Genomic DNA, 19,307 nt, shown 5'->3' on the forward strand with positions numbered 1-19,307 from the left:
GAATCCCGAAGCCACTTGGGAACGGCAACAGAACCAGCAGGATCCCGCTCCCAATCTGCCTCTTGGCCGGCGCCCAGGCACTCCCTCCGTCCTGTCCCCGTTGCTCCTTGATCGCTGCTGCGATGCGTGGTGCTTGATCCTTGAACTCTCTGCGCCACATAGTGAGTTCCCGGTTTACAGCCGTTCACTTATCTCCAGCAATAAACAACCGCCTCCAGGATAAATAGCCCGGAGCCTGGCCGTCCTGGAAGCAGCAGACGGAGCAGCAAGTGGGGAGCAGAAGAACTGGTAAGAAGAACGACGGGCTTGGTTCTCCATCTCTTCCTTTCTCTCTGTCTCCATCCTCCCATCTTCCTCAAGTTGTCCTGCTGCTTCATTTGAGGTCCTGCATGTACCCTTCTCCTCCTTGAAGCTGCGTGTTCTATGAGCAGTGGGAATGCCCAAAGGAAATGCCCAATTTCAACAACTTCGCAGCTTGACTGTTCCATTGCGTTCCATCCAGAGAATCTTGTCTCTGGTCTGATTTGAGGATGGTGATCTTGGGGATCTTCCCGGCAACCGCAGTGGTTTGGCCCAAGGTCCATTCGGGCCAAATAATGACCAGACAAATGCCTCTGAAGCTCTGGACAACAGTGGTCCCTCCTTGCTTGCTCACTAGCAACCATCCCATGGTTTACAGGAGGCATGGACAAACCTTGGCCCTCCAGGTTTTTTGGATTTCAGCTCTCACCATTTCTAACAGCCTCAGTCTCTCTACTTTTCCCCCTCAGCAGCCTCAGTCCCCTTAAGCGGCTGAAGGGGGAGAGGAAGGGGACTGAGGCTGCTGAGGGGGAAAAGGAAGGGGACTGAGGCTGCTGAGGGGAGAAAGAAGGGAGACTGAGGCTGCTGAGAGGGAAAAGGAAGAGGACTGAGGCTGCTGAGGGGGAAAGGAGGGAGACTGAGGCTGCTGAGAGGGAAAAGGAAGAGGACTAAGGCTGCTGAGGGGGAAAGGAGGGAGACTGAGGCTGCTGAGAGGAAAAAGGAAGAGGACTGAGGCTGCTGAGGGGGAAAGGAGGGAGACTGAGGCTGCTGAGAGGAAAAAGGAAGAGGACTAAGGCTGCTGAGGGGAGAAAGAAGGTAGACTGAGGCTGCTGAGAGGAAAAAGGAAGAGGACTGAGGCTGCTGAGGGGGAAAGGAGGGAGACTGAGGCTGCTGAGAGGGAAAAGGAAGAGGACTAAGGCTGCTGAGGGGAGAAAGAAGGGAGACTGAGGCTGCTGAGAGGGAAAAGGAAGAGGACTGAGGCTGCTGAGGGGGAAAGGAGGGAGACTGAGGCTGCTGAGAGGGAAAAGGAAGAGGACTAAGGCTGCTGAGGGGAGAAAGAAGGTAGACTGAGGCTGCTGAGAGGAAAAAGGAAGAGGACTGAGGCTGCTGAGGGGAGAAAGAAGGGAGACTGAGGCTGCTGAGAGGGAAAAGGAAGAGGACTAAGGCTGCTGAGGGGAGAAAGAAGGGAGACTGAGGCTGCTGAGAGGGAAAAGGAAGAGGACTGAGGCTGCTGAGGGGGAAAGGAGGGAGACTGAGGCTGCTGAGAGGGAAAAGGAAGGGGACTGAGGCTGCTGAGGGGAGAAAGAAGGGAGACTGAGGCTGCTGAGAGGGAAAAGGAAGAGGACTGAGGCTGCTGAGGGGGAAAGGAGGGAGACTGAGGCTGCTGAGAGGGAAAAGGAAGAGGACTAAGGCTGCTGAGGGGAGAAAGAAGGTAGACTGAGGCTGCTGAGAGGAAAAAGGAAGAGGACTAAGGCTGCTGAGGGGAGAAAGAAGGGAGACTGAGGCTGCTGAGAGGGAAAAGGAAGAGGACTGAGGCTGCTGAGGGGGAAAGGAGGGAGACTGAGGCTGCTGAGAGGAAAAAGGAAGAGGACTGAGGCTGCTGAGGGGAGAAAGAAGGGAGACTGAGGCTGCTGAGAGGGAAAAGGAAGAGGACTGAGGCTGCTGAGGGGAGAAAGAAGGGAGACTGAGGCTGCTGAGAGGAAAAAGGAAGAGGACTGAGGCTGCTGAGGGGAGAAAGAAGGGAGACTGAGGCTGCTGAGAGGGAAAAGGAAGAGGACTAAGGCTGCTGAGGGGAGAAAGAAGGTAGACTGAGGCTGCTGAGAGGAAAAAGGAAGAGGACTGAGGCTGCTGAGGGGAGAAAGAAGGGAGACTGAGGCTGCTGAGAGGGAAAAGGAAGAGGACTGAGGCTGCTGAGGGGAGAAAGAAGGGAGACTGAGGCTGCTGAGAGGAAAAAGGAAGAGGACTGAGGCTGCTGAGGGGAGAAAGAAGGGAGACTGAGGCTGCTGAGAGGGAAAAGGAAGAGGACTGAGGCTGCTGAGGGGAGAAAGAAGGGAGACTGAGGCTGCTGAGAGGAAAAAGGAAGAGGACTGAGGCTGCTGAGGGGAGAAAGAAGGGAGACTGAGGCTGCTGAGAGGGAAAAGGAAGAGGACTAAGGCTGCTGAGGGGAGAAAGAAGGGAGACTGAGGCTGCTGAGAGGGAAAAGGAAGAGGACTGAGGCTGCTGAGGGGGAAAGGAGGGAGACTGAGGCTGCTGAGAGGGAAAAGGAAGGGGACTGAGGCTGCTGAGGGGAGAAAGAAGGGAGACTGAGGCTGCTGAGAGGGAAAAGGAAGAGGACTGAGGCTGCTGAGGGGGAAAGGAGGGAGACTGAGGCTGCTGAGAGGGAAAAGGAAGAGGACTAAGGCTGCTGAGGGGAGAAAGAAGGTAGACTGAGGCTGCTGAGAGGAAAAAGGAAGAGGACTAAGGCTGCTGAGGGGAGAAAGAAGGGAGACTGAGGCTGCTGAGAGGGAAAAGGAAGAGGACTGAGGCTGCTGAGGGGGAAAGGAGGGAGACTGAGGCTGCTGAGAGGGAAAAGGAAGAGGACTAAGGCTGCTGAGGGGAGAAAGAAGGGAGACTGAGGCTGCTGAGAGGAAAAAGGAAGAGGACTAAGGCTGCTGAGGGGGAAAGGAGGGAGACTGAGGCTGCTGAGAGGGAAAAGGAAGAGGACTAAGGCTGCTGAGGGGAGAAAGAAGGGAGACTGAGGCTGCTGAGAGGGAAAAGGAAGAGGACTGAGGCTGCTGAGGGGGAAAGGAGGGAGACTGAGGCTGCTGAGAGGGAAAAGGAAGAGGACTAAGGCTGCTGAGGGGAGAAAGAAGGTAGACTGAGGCTGCTGAGAGGAAAAAGGAAGAGGACTGAGGCTGCTGAGGGGAGAAAGAAGGGAGACTGAGGCTGCTGAGAGGGAAAAGGAAGAGGACTAAGGCTGCTGAGGGGAGAAAGAAGGGAGACTGAGGCTGCTGAGAGGAAAAAGGAAGAGGACTGAGGCTGCTGAGGGGGAAAGGAGGGAGACTGAGGCTGCTGAGAGGGAAAAGGAAGAGGACTAAGGCTGCTGAGGGGAGAAAGAAGGGAGACTGAGGCTGCTGAGAGGGAAAAGGAAGAGGACTGAGGCTGCTGAGGGGGAAAGGAGGGAGACTGAGGCTGCTGAGAGGGAAAAGGAAGAGGACTGAGGCTGCTGAGGGGAGAAAGAAGGGAGACTGAGGCTGCTGAGAGGAAAAAGGAAGAGGACTAAGGCTGCTGAGGGGAGAAAGAAGGGAGACTGAGGCTGCTGAGAGGAAAAAGGAAGAGGACTGAGGCTGCTGAGGGGGAAAGGAGGGAGACTGAGGCTGCTGAGAGGGAAAAGGAAGAGGACTAAGGCTGCTGAGGGGAGAAAGAAGGGAGACTGAGGCTGCTGAGAGGAAAAAGGAAGAGGACTGAGGCTGCTGAGGGGGAAAGGAGGGAGACTGAGGCTGCTGAGAGGGAAAAGGAAGAGGACTAAGGCTGCTGAGGGGAGAAAGAAGGGAGACTGAGGCTGCTGAGAGGAAAAAGGAAGAGGACTAAGGCTGCTGAGGGGAGAAAGAAGGTAGACTGAGGCTGCTGAGAGGAAAAAGGAAGAGGACTGAGGCTGCTGAGGGGGAAAGGAGGGAGACTGAGGCTGCTGAGAGGGAAAAGGAAGAGGACTGAGGCTGCTGAGGGGAGAAAGGAGGGAGACTGAGGCTGCTGAGAGGAAAAAGGAAGAGGACTGAGGCTGCTGAGGGGGAAAGGAGGGAGACTGAGGCTGCTGAGAGGGAAAAGGAAGGGGACTGAGGCTGCTGAGAGGGAAAAGGAAGGGGACTGAGGCTGCTGAGAGGGAAAAGGAAGAGGACTAAGGCTGCTGAGGGGGGATGTCGGGGGTGCTTTGAATGTGATTTCCTGCTTCTTAGCGGGGGGTTGGACTGGATGGCCCATGAGGTCTCTTCCAGCTCTACTATTCTATGATTCTATGAAAAGGAAGGGGACTGAGGCTGCTGAGGGGGAAAGGAGGGAGACTGAGGAATGGTGGGAGTTGGAGTCCAAAACACCTGGAGGGAAGCCCAAAGTTTGCCCATGTCTGTTTTGCAGCCACATTTGGTAGAGTTGTTCTCCCCAAAGGTTTTGAAGCCTCACTTCAAACCTGAGAGGTGGGAAAGCCTTTCCTAGCCTTTCTCTTGACCCTTCTGTTGATGTTTTGGCTGAACCGCTTCTCCGCTTCCTTCTCCGCCTCCAGGCTGGAGCGTCTGGCAAGATGAGAGCTGTCGCCGTCTCCCTCCTCCTGGTGTTCCTCACCGGTAAGTAACGGACGGGAACCATGGCTTTCGGGCCCTCCGAGGCCCCCCAGTCCCTGGCCTGAGGAAGACCCCTCTGTGCTGTAACTCTGCCCAGTATGAGCAGCCACTCACTGTCCAAGTCCGGGATCCAAGCCAGTGTAGACTATGGAGGGATAATAGTCCATAGTCCGTTCCAAAGGTCCTCACCAAAACTCCCAAGACCGTGCGTAATCCGAAGTCCAAAGCCAAGGCCCAAAACACAATAAGGCTCACAAAGTCATCCAAGCTGTAGCAGGTTCCAGACATTCCCAACAAAGACCCAATCCTGGCAGCCCCTCATCTTCGTCTGTATTGCCGACCCTGACCCTAACTGTCTCCCCACAGGAACCCAGGCTCGCCACTTCTGGCAGCACGATGAGCCGCAGCACACGCCCATGGAGAACCTCCAAAACGCCATCCACCTCTACATGGAAACGGCAAAGGCTGGAGCCCACGAAATCCTGACCCAGTTCGATGCCTCGGCCCTCGGCAAACAGCTCGAGTGAGTAACCGACTTGGGGAAACCTCTCTCTGTCTTGGGGTGCTGTGGGCGTCCTCCCAGAACGGGGGCTCAGGTCCTAAGCCCATCTCAGCACCCCTCTGGAAATCCTCGCTGGGTTTTTGGAAGGATGGGAGGGATGTGTGTGCAAGTGGCCTTTGCTGTCGTTATCTTGGAGCTCAGAGCCCGTCCAGAAGGTGCAAACATCCACCAAACTCCCATTACAAGGTGATGGAGAAGGTGGCCAGAGATGAGCCGATTCTCCAGCTCTTGTCCCACTCTTGCATTCTGGCAAACCAACTTGGAGACTGGGTTGCTGTGATTTTTCTGGGCTGCCTGGCCATGTTCCAGAAGCATTCTCTCCTGACGTTTCACCCACATCTATGAGGTTGTGAGGTCTGTTGGAAACGGAGGCAAGTAGAGATAGATAGATAGATAGATAGATAGATAGATAGATAGATAGATAGATAGATAGATAGATAGATAGATAGATAGATAGATATAAAGGTAAAGGTTTCCCCTGACATTAAGTCCAGTCGTGATCGACTCTGGGGGTTGGTGCTCATCTCCATTTCTAAGCCGAAGAGCCGGCATTGTCCTTAGACTCCTCCAAGGTCATGTGGCCACTGGCATGACTGCATGGAGCGCCGTTACCTTCCCACCAGAGCAGTACCTATTGATCTACTCACATTGGCATGTTTTTGAACTGCTAGGTTGGCAGGAGCTGGAGCTAACAGCAGGTGCTCATTCCACTCCCGGGATTTGAACCTAGGACCTTTCAGTCTGCAAGTTCAGCAGCTCAGTGCTTTAACACACTGAGCCACCGGGGCTCCATAGATAGATAGATAGATAGATAGATAGACAGCTCCTGCCAACCTAGCAGTTCGAAAACATGCCAATGTGAGTAGATCAATAGGTACCACTCTGGCGGGAAGGTACCGGCGCTCCATGCAGTCATGCCGGCCACATGACCTTGGAGGTGTCTATGGATAATGCTGACTGGACTTAATGTCAGGGGAAACCTTTACCTTTACCTTAGATATATATCTGTGGAATGATGTCCAGGGTGGGAGAAGGAAAAAGAACTCTTGTCTGTTGGAGGCAAATGTGAATGTTGCAGTTGACCACCTTGATTAGCATTTAATGGTCTTGCAGCTCCAAAGCCTAGCTGGCTGCTGCCTGGAGGAATCTTTGGTTGGCCCTGATAGTTTCCTGCCTGGAATTCCTCTGTTTTCTGAGTGTTGTTCTTGAGCCAGATTTTGTTCATTTTCCTGGTTTCCCATGAAAGCAGCCAGGCTTTGAAGCTGCAAGGCTATTCAATGCCAGCTTCACACCCTGGGTGCTTTCATGGGAAACCATGGAAACAAACAAAATCTGACTACCAGTATTTCAAAACTCTAAAATCAGGATAGTAAATTTTAAAAAACCAACACTCAGAAAATGAAGAAATTCCAGACAGGAAACAATCAGGGCCAGTTAACACCTCCCAACAAAGGATTCCCCCAGGCAGGAAGCAGCCAGGCTTTGAAACTGCAAGGCTACTCAATGCTAGCCAAGGTGGCCAATGGCAACCTTCACACTTGCCTCCAACAGACGAGTTTTTCCTCCCACCCTGGACATCCTTCCACAGATATTTATATAAGCCCCACTTGCCTGGTTTTCAACAGACCTCACAACCTCTGAAGATACCTGCCATAGATGTGGGTGAAACGTCAGGAGAGAATGCTTCTGGAACATGGCCATGAAACTCACAGCCAACCAGTTTTTTGGGGGTTTTTTTGTGTCAGGAGCGACTTGAGAAACTGCAAGTCGCTCCTGGAGTGAGAGAATTGGCTGTCTGCAAGGACGTTGCCCAGGGGACATTGCCCAGATGTTTTTGATGATTTTACCATCCTTGTGGGAGGCTTCTCTCATGTCCCCGCATGGAGCTGGAGCTGATAGAGGAAGCTCATCCGCGCTCTCCCCGGGTGGGATTCGAACCTGGTAGTCTTCAGGTCAGCAGCCCAACCTTCAAGTCACAAGGCTTTAACCCACTGCACCACCGGGGGCTCCAGCTAAGCAATGATTCCAGCCATGAAAGCGTTGGACAAAACTGGGAGTGTTGGGTCAGTGTGCCAGGGAATTCCATTCCGAAAGAGCCGAACTGACCGTCTGGCCGTTCCGTTTCCGCAGCCTGAAGGTGGCCGAGAACTACGAGACGCTGAGCGCGGCGGTGACCAAGTTCCGCGAGGATCTCTCCCCGCAGATCGAGGCCCTGAAGACGCAGGTCAACGCGGACCTGGAGAGCCTGCGGCAGGAGCTGGGCAAGGACCTGGAGGAGGTCAAGGCCAAGATCCAGCCCTTCGTGGAGGAGTTTGGGAAGAAGCTCAAGCAGGAGGCGGACGCCTACCAGGCCCGGCTGCAGCCCATCGGGGAGGAGATGCGCCAGCTGGCCCAGCAGAACCTGGAGAAGGCCCAGGAGAAGCTGCGCCCCGTGGCCGAGGAGGCCCAGAACAAGTTCCGCGCGCTGGTCAACGAGCTGCGGCAGAGGGTGGCCCCGCACGGGGAGGAGCTGCGGCAGAAGCTGGCCGAGAAGATCGCCTCCGTCCGGGAGCACGGCCTGCCCGAGGTCCGGCAGTACCAGGCCCGCGTCCAGCAGCACCTGGGAGAGTTCCGGGAGAGGGTGGCGCCCATGGTGGAGAAGCTGCGCGAGGAGCTGGCCCCCGTGGCCCAGGCCGTGCGCGCCCGCCTGACCGAGATGCTCACCGTCCTGCAGAAGACCCTGGAGGCCGCCCAGCAGGAGCAGCAGCAGGAGTCCTGAGCCCCCCCCCCCCGTGACCCCGTGACTCCGAGACCCTTCTCCCCCCCCCCCCCCACTCCCTCTTTGATGCGTTTCCCGTGCAAGACCTCTCCCTCCTTTTTAACTTCTGTTTCCAAGCATTACAACAATAATAAAAATGCAAGGGAGGTCATGGCATCCAGCTGTCCGAGCTTTGCCGAGTGTCTGCTTCTTGTTAGGGGACGAGGTGTTTCTGGCCTGCGTCAATAGAAGTTCAGTGCCTAGATCCAGGGATGGAAGTCCTGCTCCCCATGCTCTCTTCTCTTTGTTATTTTAATCCGTCTAACAAAGGTCTAGATAGCTACATCTTGACTAATAGAGGACAGAGGTGCGTCCTCTCTGAAACAAAGCAGGAAGCTGGAATGGCGACCAACCAAGCCTCGTGGGTCGCTTCTCCTCTAGGGCCATAAACATTCCAAAAGCCAAATTGGGAAAGTTACGTCAAAGCCCTAGGAGAGATCACATTTCTAGAAACATCAAAGGGTGGGCTGACCTAAATAGGACGGGAAGCAGGAAACAATGGTGAATCCTATCTAGCCATACTTTGGAAACGGGGAAAGGATTCCCTCAATTTAACTCTATCATCTATCTGACTACATTTAGACTTGAGTAGTCCAGGGTGACTCCCAACAAAGTCTTCCCTAGAAGAAAGCACCAAGACACACGCTGGGTAGATTCCAACAGGTTTATTGTACGGAATACCAGAATCTTCTCCGTAGCCCATTTATATAGGGGCTCTCACATACCAGAGGGTAATTGAGGTTTTATGGCTGGCATCTGTTCTTTGTCAGCGCTTGCTCTGTGTTCGGAGATGTCATGAGATGTGGGATCATGACATTCTGCCTGGGTCAGACCACATTACCTGGAATCACACTGTGTCCCGTTCTGGACACCGCAAGTGAAGGGAGAGGTTGACTCTTAAGCTGGAATGTGTCCAGAGGAAGAGAGACTCAAAGGCTCAAGGGTCTGGAGAACAATCCCTATGAGGAGCGGCTGAAACAGCTGGACATGTTGAGTCTGCAGAAGAGAAGGCTGAGAGAGAAAAGTCCTAAGGAGGAGGGAGCTGGCAAAGGCCACAAGGCTACGTCAGGACCTGGAGGGGGAACTGTGGTGTCTGGTGGGACCTCCCAAGACCATCTAGTCCAGGGGTCCCAAACTAAGGCCTGGGGGCTGGATGTGGCCCATCAAAGCTATTTATCCGGCCCCCATGGCACAAGGGCAGAAGGGGGTTGGACTAAATGACCCAAGGGGTCTCGTCTTCTCTTACAAGCATTATTATTATTATTATTATTATTATTATTATTATTATTATTATTATTATTATTATTTCTTGGTGGCCAACTATAGTCCAGCCCTCCAACGGTCTGAAGGATCGTGAACTGGGGTTTTCCTGGCAAGGTTTATTCTGTTGTCGCCATTCCAAAGGGTTCAGAGAATCATCCAGTCTTAAAGTTGGAAGAGACCCGGTGGGCCATCCAGTTCAACCTGCAAAGAAGCAGGAAAATCTCCTGCAAAGCACCCCCGACAGACGGTCTCCTCCTCCTTCTCCTTCTCCGTTTGCCATGAAGGCCTAAAAAAAATATTTCGGGGACCGTTTTTGAATCGGGGTTCCTCTTATGTCTGGATTTCCCTGAAAAATAGGTTTTGCATCCAAAGTCAGGGGTCCCCATATGCCTGAGCATACACATAGAGAATATGCCTGGATTGGCCCTGGGAACAAAGGATCTCTTTTGACCAGGTTTGCATTGGGAATCGAGGGCACCATGTGCCAGGCCTTACATTAAAAATAGGGGTCCTTGTTATTCCTGGAGTTACATTAAGAATAAGGGGTCCCCATAGGCCCAGCCTTGTATTCAGAACAGGATATTCTTAATATTCTTAATGCAAGGCCAGGCACAGGGGGAACTCCTATTCTTAATGCAAAGCCAGGCATTAGTCCCCAGGTGCCTGGCCTTATAGGGCTTCTCTTCTGCATAGATATTCCTTAAGAATAAGGGGACCCCAAGGGCCATCCAGTCTCACCCGCTTCTGCCAGGAAGGGCACCATCCAAGCCCTCCCAACAGATGTCCAGACTTACAGAATCATAAATGTAGAGTTGGAAGGGACCCCAAGGGCCATCCAGTCCCACCCGCTTTTGCCAGGAAGAGCACCATCCAAGCCCTCCCAACAGATGTCCAGACTCACAGAGTCATACATGTAGAGTTAGAAGGGACCCCAAGGGCCATCCAGTCCCACCCGCTTTTGCCAGGAAGAGCACCATCCAAGCCCTCCCGACAGATAGCCAGACTCACAGAGTCATACATGTAGAGTTGGAAGGGACCCCAAGGGCCATCCAGTCCCACCCGCTTTTGCCAGGAAGAGCACCATCCAAGCCCTCCCAACAGATGTCCAGACTCACAGAGTCATACATGTAGAGTTGGAAGGGACCCCAAGGGCCATCCAGTCCCACCCGCTTTTGCCAGGAAGAGCACCATCCAAGCCCTCCCAACAGATGTCCAGACTCACAGAGTCATACATGTAGAGTTAGAAGGGACCCCAAGGGCCATCCAGTCTCACCCGCTTTTGCCAGGAAGAGCACCATCCAAGCCCTCCCGACAGATAGCCAGACTCACAGAGTCATACATGTAGAGTTAGAAGGGACCCCAAGGGCCATCCAGTCTCACCCGCTTCTGCCAGGAAGGGCACCATCCAAGCCCTCCCGACAGATAGCCAGACTTACAGAGTCATACATGTAGAGTTAGAATGGACCCCAAGGGCCATCCAGTCTCACCCGCTTCTGCCAGGAAGGGCACCATCCAAGCCCTCCCGACAGATAGCCAGACTTACAGAGTCATACATGTAGAGTTAGAAGGGACCCCAAGGGCCATCCAGTCCCACCCGCTTTTGCCAGGAAGAGCACCATCCAAGCCCTCCCGACAGATAGCCAGACTTACAGAGTCATACATGTAGAGTTAGAAGGGACTCCAAGGGCCATCCAGTCTCACCCGCTTCTGCCAGGAAGGGCATCATCCAAGCCCTCCCAACAGATGTCCAGACTTACAGAATCATACCCATAAAGTTAGAAGGGACTCAAGGGCCATCCAGTCCAGCCCACTTCTGCCAAGAAGGGCACCAACCAAGCCCTCCCTACAGATGTCCAGACTTATAGAATCATACCCATAGAGTTAGAAGGGACCAAGGACACCATCCAAACCCTCTTGACAGATGGCCAGACAGTTATAAAATCCGAACCCTAGAGTTCAAAGAGACCCAAAGGGCCATCTAGTCCCGCCCACTCCTGCCAGGAAGGGCACCATCCAAGCCCTCCCAACAGATGTCCAGACTGTTACAGAATTATATATATAGACAAGGGTTCTTTCTCCCACCCTGGACATTATTCCAGAGGGATATTAGATGCACCTCTGTGTTGTTGAAGAGGCTTTCGTGATCACTGTGTTGCAGGGAGTTTTCCGTGCTGCGTGGCCATGTTTCAGTAGCATCCCCTCCTGACATTTCGCCTGAAGGGAGACCAACCCCTTCTGATATGTTTGTTGGGTTCGCAGCAAGAAACACACACACGTGCAGAGTGTCGGCAAGGTTTAATAAAGGGGGAGGCCACACATCTGGGCAAGTGGGAAGGAGGAAGGGGAGAATAAAGGAAGGAAGGAAGGAAGGAAGGAAGGAAGGGAGGGAGGGAGGAAGGAAGGGAGGGAGGGAGGGTCTGGGGAGGGGGAGACGGCCCCGGAGACCCCTGGCTCTTCACGTCGTCCTTATGCGCCACCGGCCGTGGTCTTCTCCCAGAGCGTGGCCAGCTGGTCCTTCAACTGGCCAAAGTACTCCTGCGTTTGGGCCAAGCCGGCCTGCAGCCATGCCCTACGAGGAGGAGGAAGGGCAATCATTATGTGTTTTACAATGATTGTGATTTTTTTTAATGCCTTTTAATTTATTTGTGTGTTTTTGTATTTGATATTACTGTATGCTGTATACTGTATGCTGGTTTTATATCTGTAAGCCGCCCCGAGTCCCTCTGGGGAGATGGTGGCGGGGTACAAAAATAAAATTATTATTATTATTATTATTATTATTATTATTATTATTATTATTATTATTATTATTATTAGGGCAGGAGGTGGGGTGAGAGGAGGAGTGGGCCGGGGGCTTCCTTTGGGCCCTTGTTCCCCTCCTGGCCCTCCGGATCCGGAACCTGATCTAGAACCCGTTGCACTCGGAGCGATCCAAAGCCATGATCCACATTCAAAGTCCAGAACGAGCATCCCCCAAGGGACCAACAAGATCGGTCCGGACCTAAAGTGACCTTAAATGACTCTATTGCACTTTATCTATTTACGAATTTGTTACTCATAATGTGCACCTTGCTTATCATCATCATCATCATTTAATTACTTATTAATCGCTCTCCATCCACGATGCTCTAGGCGATTTACAAGATAAATTTGTATCCACTATTATCCACTATTGCAACCTCATTGTTTTTAATTTGATGTTTTAATTCTGTGTTGTGTATATTTTATTATTCCTTTCTGTTGTTGTCCTTTGATGTTTCATATTTTATCATCGCTTGTATTTCGATTTTGCTGTAAGCCGCCCCGAGTCCCCTGCGGGGGAGATGGAGGCGGGATATAAATAAACATTATTATTATTATTATTATTATTATTATTATTATTATTATTATTATTTTATTATGACACAGCAAACAAGATAGATATGCTGGATTTCGTTTCACAAAATCACAAGTCGAACACTTCCCAAGTGTCTAGGACTGTGTGATTTATTATTATTATTATTATTATTATTATTATTATTATTATTATTATTATTATTATGTCACAGCAAACAAGATAGACATGCTCGATTTCGTATCACAAAATCACAAGTCAAACACTTCCCAAGTGTCTAGGACTCTGTGATTATTATTATTATTATTATTATTATTATTATTATTATTATTATTATTATTAAATTGTATGACACAGCAAACAATATAGACATGCTGGATTTCGTATCACAAAATCACAAGTCGAACACTTCCCAAGTGTCTAGGACTGTGTCATGTATTTTCGGATGATGTGCGCAGATCCCAGTAGGGTGGCCTTTTTCAGTTGGCAGATCGTAATTTTGTCAATGTCATTATTATTATTATTATTATTATTATTATTATTATTATTATTATTATTTTATTATGACACAGCAAACAAGATAGACATGCTGGATTTTGTTTCACAAAATCACAAGTCGAACACTTCCCAAGTGTCTAGGACTCTGTGATTATTATTATTATTATTATTATTATTATTATTATTATTATTATTATTATTATGTCACAGCAAACAAGATAGACATGCTGGATTTCGTATCACAAAATCACAAGTCGAACACTTCCCAAGTGTCTAGGACTCTGTGATTATTATTATTATTATTATTATTATTATTATTATTATTATTATTATTATTAAATTGTATGACACAGCAAGCAAGACAGATATGCTGGATTTCGTATCACAAAATCACAAGTCAAACACTTCCCAAGTGTCTAGGACTGTGTCATGTATTTTCGGATGATTTGCGCAGATCCCAGTAGGGTGGCCTTTTTCAGTTGGCAGATCGTAATTTTGTCAATGTCATTATTATTATTATTATTATTATTATTATTATTATTATTATTATTATTATTAAATTGTATGACACAGCAAACAAGATAGACATGCTGGATTTCGTATCACAAAATCACAAGTCGAACACTTCCCAAGTGTCTAGGACTGTGTCATGTATTTTCGGATGATGCGCACAGATCCCAGTAGGGTGGCCTTTTTCAGTTGGCAGATCGTAATTTTGTCAATGTCATTATTATTATTATTATTATTATTATTATTATTATTATATTTCAAGTGCAACTCCAAACACAACACACTCCCTGTGTGATCTAAAGCACGTATGAACATTTCAGGGGGTGGGAAGTGGATCTGAATCCATTGTGAGTCAGTGGGATCCATGACTTTCTATTATTTCGCACAATTCTCTAATGACCTGAAGCTCCTTCGGATGGTTTTCCATCTGAATTATTTATTTATTTATTTATTTATTTATTTATTTATCTGCAACATTTATATCCCACTGTTCTCACCCCAAAGGGGACTCAGGGCAGTTTACATTACAGTAGAGTCTCACTTATCCAACATTCGCTTATCCAACGTTCTGGATTATCCAACGCATTTTTGTAGTCAGTGTTTTCAATACATCGTGATATTTTGGCGCTAAATTCATAAATACAGTAATTACTACGTAGCATTACTGCATATTGAACTACTTTTTCTGTCAAATTTGTTGTACAACATGATGTTTTGGTGCTTAATTTGTAAAATCATAACCTAATTAGATGTTTAATAGGCTTCTCCTCAATCTCTCCTTATTATCCAACGTATTCGCTTATCCAACGTTCTGCTGGCCCGTTTATGTTGGATAAGTGAGACTCTACTGTATATATACATACAATGTATTATATTATACGACTATATTGCAATATTATTAGTAATATGGTATGTAATGTAAATATACAATTATAATAGTGAATTATTATAATTGAAGGTGCGCATGCAATGTTGAATTCATGCTCAGGGCTATGGGATCCTGGGAGTTGTCGTTTTCCAAAGCACATGCCCTACTAGGTCCCTCTTTTCTGGGTATTTTAATGTAATGATTCTATCTTTATATTGCTGCTGCAGTCCCCCCCACTAATGAAGTTTGACTGAATTGTATTGGTGGTTGTTTGATATTATTACGGTTGTATTAACTTTTGTTTTAATTTTTGTTTTATTGCCTTATCGTGTTTTAACCTGTGTATATTGTGCTAATTTATTTGTGTTGTTACTTTTGAAACAATGTGAGCCGCCCCGAGTCTCCGCGGGGAGATGGTGGGGGATATAAATAAAGTTGTATTATTATTATTATTATTATTATTATTATTATTATTATTATTATTATTATTATTGTATGCACAGCAAACAAGATAGATATGCTGGATTTCGTATCACAAAATCACAAGTCAAACACTTCCCAAGTGTCTAGGACAATTTATTATTATTATTATTATTATTATTATTATTATTATTATTATTATTATTATTATTGTATGACACAGCAAACAAGATAGATATGCTGGATTTCGTATCACAAAATCACAAGTCAAACACTTCCCAAGTGTCTAGGACAATTTATTATTATTATTATTATTATTATTATTATTATTATTATTATTATTATTATTATTATTGTATGACACAGCAAACAAGATAGATATGCTGGATTTCGTATCACAAAATCAGAAGTCGAACACTTCCCAAGTGTCTAGGACTGTGTGATGTATTTTCGGATGATGCGCCCAGATCCCAGTAGGGTGGCCTTTTGCAGTTGGCAGATTGTAATTTTTTATTATTATTATTATTATTATTATTATTATTATTATTATTATTATTATTATTATTATTATTATTCTCTAGATGCAAACACACTGCAGAATGAATGTGGTTTGACATCACTTCAACTACCATGGCTCCATTCTACAGGATCCTGGGAGCTGTAGTTTCCCAAAGTCCATAGCCTACTCTGGCTGCGTCAGTTCTACACCATTGAATAGATGCAGTTTGGCACCACTTTGAGTGCCATGTCTCCATGCTACAAGATCCCGGGAGCTGTAGTTTCCCAAAGTCCACAGCCTTCTTTTGGTGCGTCTACATTGCAGAATTAATGGGGTTTGGCCCCACTTTATAGGCTTTAGATCACACAGGGAGTGGACGGAAACCCAGTGGTTTTGGGGCAAGTGCGGGGATCCCGCCTCGGCCTTTTGGGGGTGTTTTGGGAGGAAGGCCACTCACCTGGCCTGCTGGGTGGTTGGAGACTCCCGGAGGGTGACCATGTGCTCCTGGGCCTTCTGGGCCACTTGCTGGACGTAGACCTGCACCTTCTCCACCAGAGACTCCTCCGCCGGCGCCTCGGCCCCTGTTTGAGAAGAGAGAGCCCACCCCATGGAGAGACAGAAGCAGGAAGCACAAAGGCAGGTCCTTGTCATGGTCTCCAGTCTTTGACAAAGAACAGATGCCAGCCGTAAAACCTCAATGACCCTCTGGTATGTGAGAGCCCCTATATCAATGGGCCAAAGAGAAGGTTCTGGTATTCTGTACAATAAAACCTGTTGGAATCTACCAGCGTGTGTCTTGGGCCAGCCATAAAACCTCAATGACCCTCTGGTATGTGAGAGCCCCTATATAAATGGGCCAAAGAGAAGGTTCTGGTATTCTGTACAATAAAACCTGTTGGAATCTACCAGCGTGTGTCTTGGGCCAGCCATAAAACCTCAATGACCCTCTGGTATGTGAGAGCCCCTATATAAATGGGCCAAAGAGAAGGTTCTGGTATTCTGTACAATAAAACCTGTTGGAATCTACCAGCGTGTGTCTTGGGCCAGCCATAAAACCTCAATGACCCTCTGGTATGTGAGAGCCCCTATATAAATGGGCCAAAGAGAAGGTTCTGGTATTCTGTACAATAAAACCTGTTGGAATCTACCAGCGTGTGTCTTGGTGTTTTTCTGATGGAAGACTGACCCACAGCACAACTGGGAGAAGAGAACCCGAGAGTCCTCCATCCGCCCCTGTTTCCCCCATAGTTTTCTGTTGCCCCGAACCCCCGGTCCGTTCTTACGTGCGAAGGAGGCCACCAGCGCCAGGAGCACCAACAGCAGCAGGAGAGGGCCCTTCATGGCGTGGCTTCACTGGACCTGCGTGGGAGGGAACCGGAGAGTCGGAAGGGGCCGCCAGAGGCCACCCAGTCCAGCCCCCTTTCCCCATGGTGCCATCAAGGCAACCTCCCGACAGATGGCCATCAGGGCTCTGCTTAGAAGCCTCCCAAGAGGGAGATTCCACTAGATTCCGAGGCAGGGAGTTCCACTGCTGAACAGCTCTTGAGTTGGGGTTGTTGTATGTATTCCGGGTTGTGTGGCCATGTTCTAGAAGTATTCTCTCCTGACATTAAAGTCACATGAATGTGAAACGCACGTCACAACCTCTGAGGATGCCTGCCATAGATGTGGGTGAAACGTCAGGAGAGAATACTTCTGGAACATGGCCACACAGCCCGAAAGACATACAACAACCCTGTGATCCCGGCCATGAAAGCCTTCGACAGGCCTTGAGTTGGTTGTCGGAAGCTTTCATGGCCGGAATCACTGGGTTGCGGTGAGTTTTCTGAGTGTCTGGCCGTGTTCTAGAAGCATTTTCTCCTGACGTCTTGCCCACATCTATGGCAGACATCCTCAGAGGTTAAAATGTCAGGAGAGAATGCTTCTCTACACAGAAAACTTCAGATATTGAATCATGGGAGTCATGTCACTAGGCAAGGGAGCCCCTTCCTTCCCTCCCACTGTTCATTCCCAGGGACAGGCCGGGAGAAATGGGACCCGGGGGTCCTAGAGGCCATCTAGTCCACCCCACGGCCATTCATTTATTTACTATGTTTCTGTCCTGCTCTGTCCCACCCCAAAGGGGACTCAAAGTGCTTTATAGTTTGGCAAGACTCAGTGCCACATGCGCAAGGCAACACGTTGGCAGCCCCACCAGCCACGTCTCCCTGCCCTTTGGCCCCTTGACCCACACGCCTCGTCCCACTCCGCGAAGCCTGCCCTTTGGCCCCAGCCATCCAGGACACCATTGGGGGTGACGCAAGAGGCCTGTAGGCTGGCAGGAATGCTGGGAGTTGGAGTCCAAAACACCCGGAGGGCCCAGGTTTGCCCAGGCCGGAACTCATTCTCAAGGATTGAAAGTCTTGTAGCCTTTCCACCAACTTAACCTAGTTTGCGGGCTTTCGAAATCAGGACCGCACAATTTAACAGGAAACAACACTTGCAAAGTAGGAACGTATTTTCATTATTATTTTCATTATTATTATTATTATTATTATTATTATTATTATTATTATTATTATTTTATGACACAGCAAACAAGATAGATATGCTGGATTTCATATCCCAAAAATCACAAGTCAAACACTTCCCAGGCGTCTAGGACTCTGTGATGTATATTATCATCATTATTCTTCTTATTATTATTATTATTCTATTTTGACACAGAAAACAAGATAGATATGCTGGATTTTGTATCACAAAATCACAAGCCAAACACTTCCCAAGTGTCTAGGACTGTGTGATGTATATTATCATTATATTATTATTATTATTATTATTATTATTATTATTATTATTATTGTATGACACAGCAAACAAGATAGACATGCTGGATTTCGTATCACAAAATCACAAGCCAAACACTTCCCAAGTGTCTAGGACTGTGTGATGTATCTCCAGATGATGCGTGCAGATCCCAGTCAGGTGGCCTTTTGCAGTTAGGAATGGTGGGAGTTGGAGTCCAAAACACCTGGAGGGCAGGCCCAAGTTTGCCCAGGCCTGGCTTAGAAACTAGGTGGTCGTGGGAGACCCCTCCCAGAAGAGTGACCCCCCCAAAGCCCCCCCCCCAAAAGCCCCCAACTCACCTGTTCCGTAATTCTCCCAAAATCTCTGCCGGACCCTCCTGGTCAGCGGGGCCCTTTTATACCCCCCTCCCTCCCTCCCTCCCTCCCTCCCCCTTCCCTCCGCCCCGTCCAGCACACTTTGGCCAAAGTTCGGCTGACCAGATGGATGGACGATTGACCTGCAAATGGAGTCCCATCTCCAGGGCAGAAGAAGAGAGAGAGCTCGGGGACCCGGCGGTGCTAGAAGAAGGCATTGCTTGTTTTAGCATATTTAGTATCATCGGTTTGGTAAGATGTAACACTACATATTAGGAAAAACTCAGTCTTTAGTTTTGTTTTCTCACAAATGCTCCCATAAGGATATTAGTGAACTACAATTCCCAAAGTCGTCTGTCAATCCTCCCCAAACCCTTCCTATATCCAAAGTTGGTCATGTTGGGTCTGGGTTTGGTCCAGATCTGATGTTGGCTGGGTTCAGGGCTCCCTGGATAAGGGTGAACTACAACTCCCAGAACCAAGACCAATCACCCCGCCCCTCAGAGTGAGTCTGTATACACAGTGTGTCATGCTGCTTAAGTGTGTTTGGTCCAGATCTGAAGTCAGCTGGGTTCAGTGCTCTCTGGATAAGGGTGAACTACAACTCCCAGAACCAAGGCCAATCACCCCCAAACTCTTGTGCATCTGTATTCACGGTTGGCTATGTTGGAGCTATGCGCCAAGTTTGGTCCAGATCTGAAGTCGGCTGGGTTCAGTGCTCTCTGGATAACGGGTGAACTACAACTCCCAGAGCCCAGGTCAATCACCCCCAAAATCTTGTGCATCTGTATTCACAGTTGGCT

General features: G+C 48.8%; 2 protein-coding genes across 2 annotated transcripts; one reads left to right on the forward strand and one right to left on the reverse strand.

The window, feature by feature from the left end:
* Nucleotides 1-132: 132 nt before the first annotated feature.
* On the forward strand, nucleotides 133-8,089 carry apoa1 (apolipoprotein A1). The gene is made up of 4 exons (XM_062960915.1): nucleotides 133-288; nucleotides 4,556-4,616; nucleotides 4,980-5,136; nucleotides 7,306-8,089. Exons 2-4 carry the CDS (start codon nucleotides 4,574-4,576, stop codon nucleotides 7,931-7,933), a joined length of 828 nt encoding a protein of 275 aa, XP_062816985.1. The 5' UTR covers nucleotides 133-288; nucleotides 4,556-4,573; the 3' UTR covers nucleotides 7,934-8,089.
* A 3,426-nt stretch (nucleotides 8,090-11,515) lies between these two features.
* On the reverse strand, nucleotides 11,516-18,567 carry LOC103281631 (apolipoprotein C-III). The gene is made up of 4 exons (XM_062960916.1): nucleotides 18,490-18,567; nucleotides 16,648-16,723; nucleotides 15,822-15,945; nucleotides 11,516-11,804 (listed from the first exon to the last, which is right to left on the reverse strand). The coding sequence occupies exons 2-4, from the start codon at nucleotides 16,703-16,705 to the stop codon at nucleotides 11,702-11,704; spliced, it is 285 nt and encodes a 94-aa protein (XP_062816986.1). The 5' UTR covers nucleotides 16,706-16,723; nucleotides 18,490-18,567; the 3' UTR covers nucleotides 11,516-11,701.
* Between the last annotated feature and the right edge of the window lie 740 nt (nucleotides 18,568-19,307).

Source organism: Anolis carolinensis, unplaced genomic scaffold (genome assembly GCF_035594765.1).
Source record: "Anolis carolinensis isolate JA03-04 unplaced genomic scaffold, rAnoCar3.1.pri scaffold_8, whole genome shotgun sequence".
Lineage (NCBI taxonomy): Eukaryota > Metazoa > Chordata > Lepidosauria > Squamata > Dactyloidae > Anolis > Anolis carolinensis.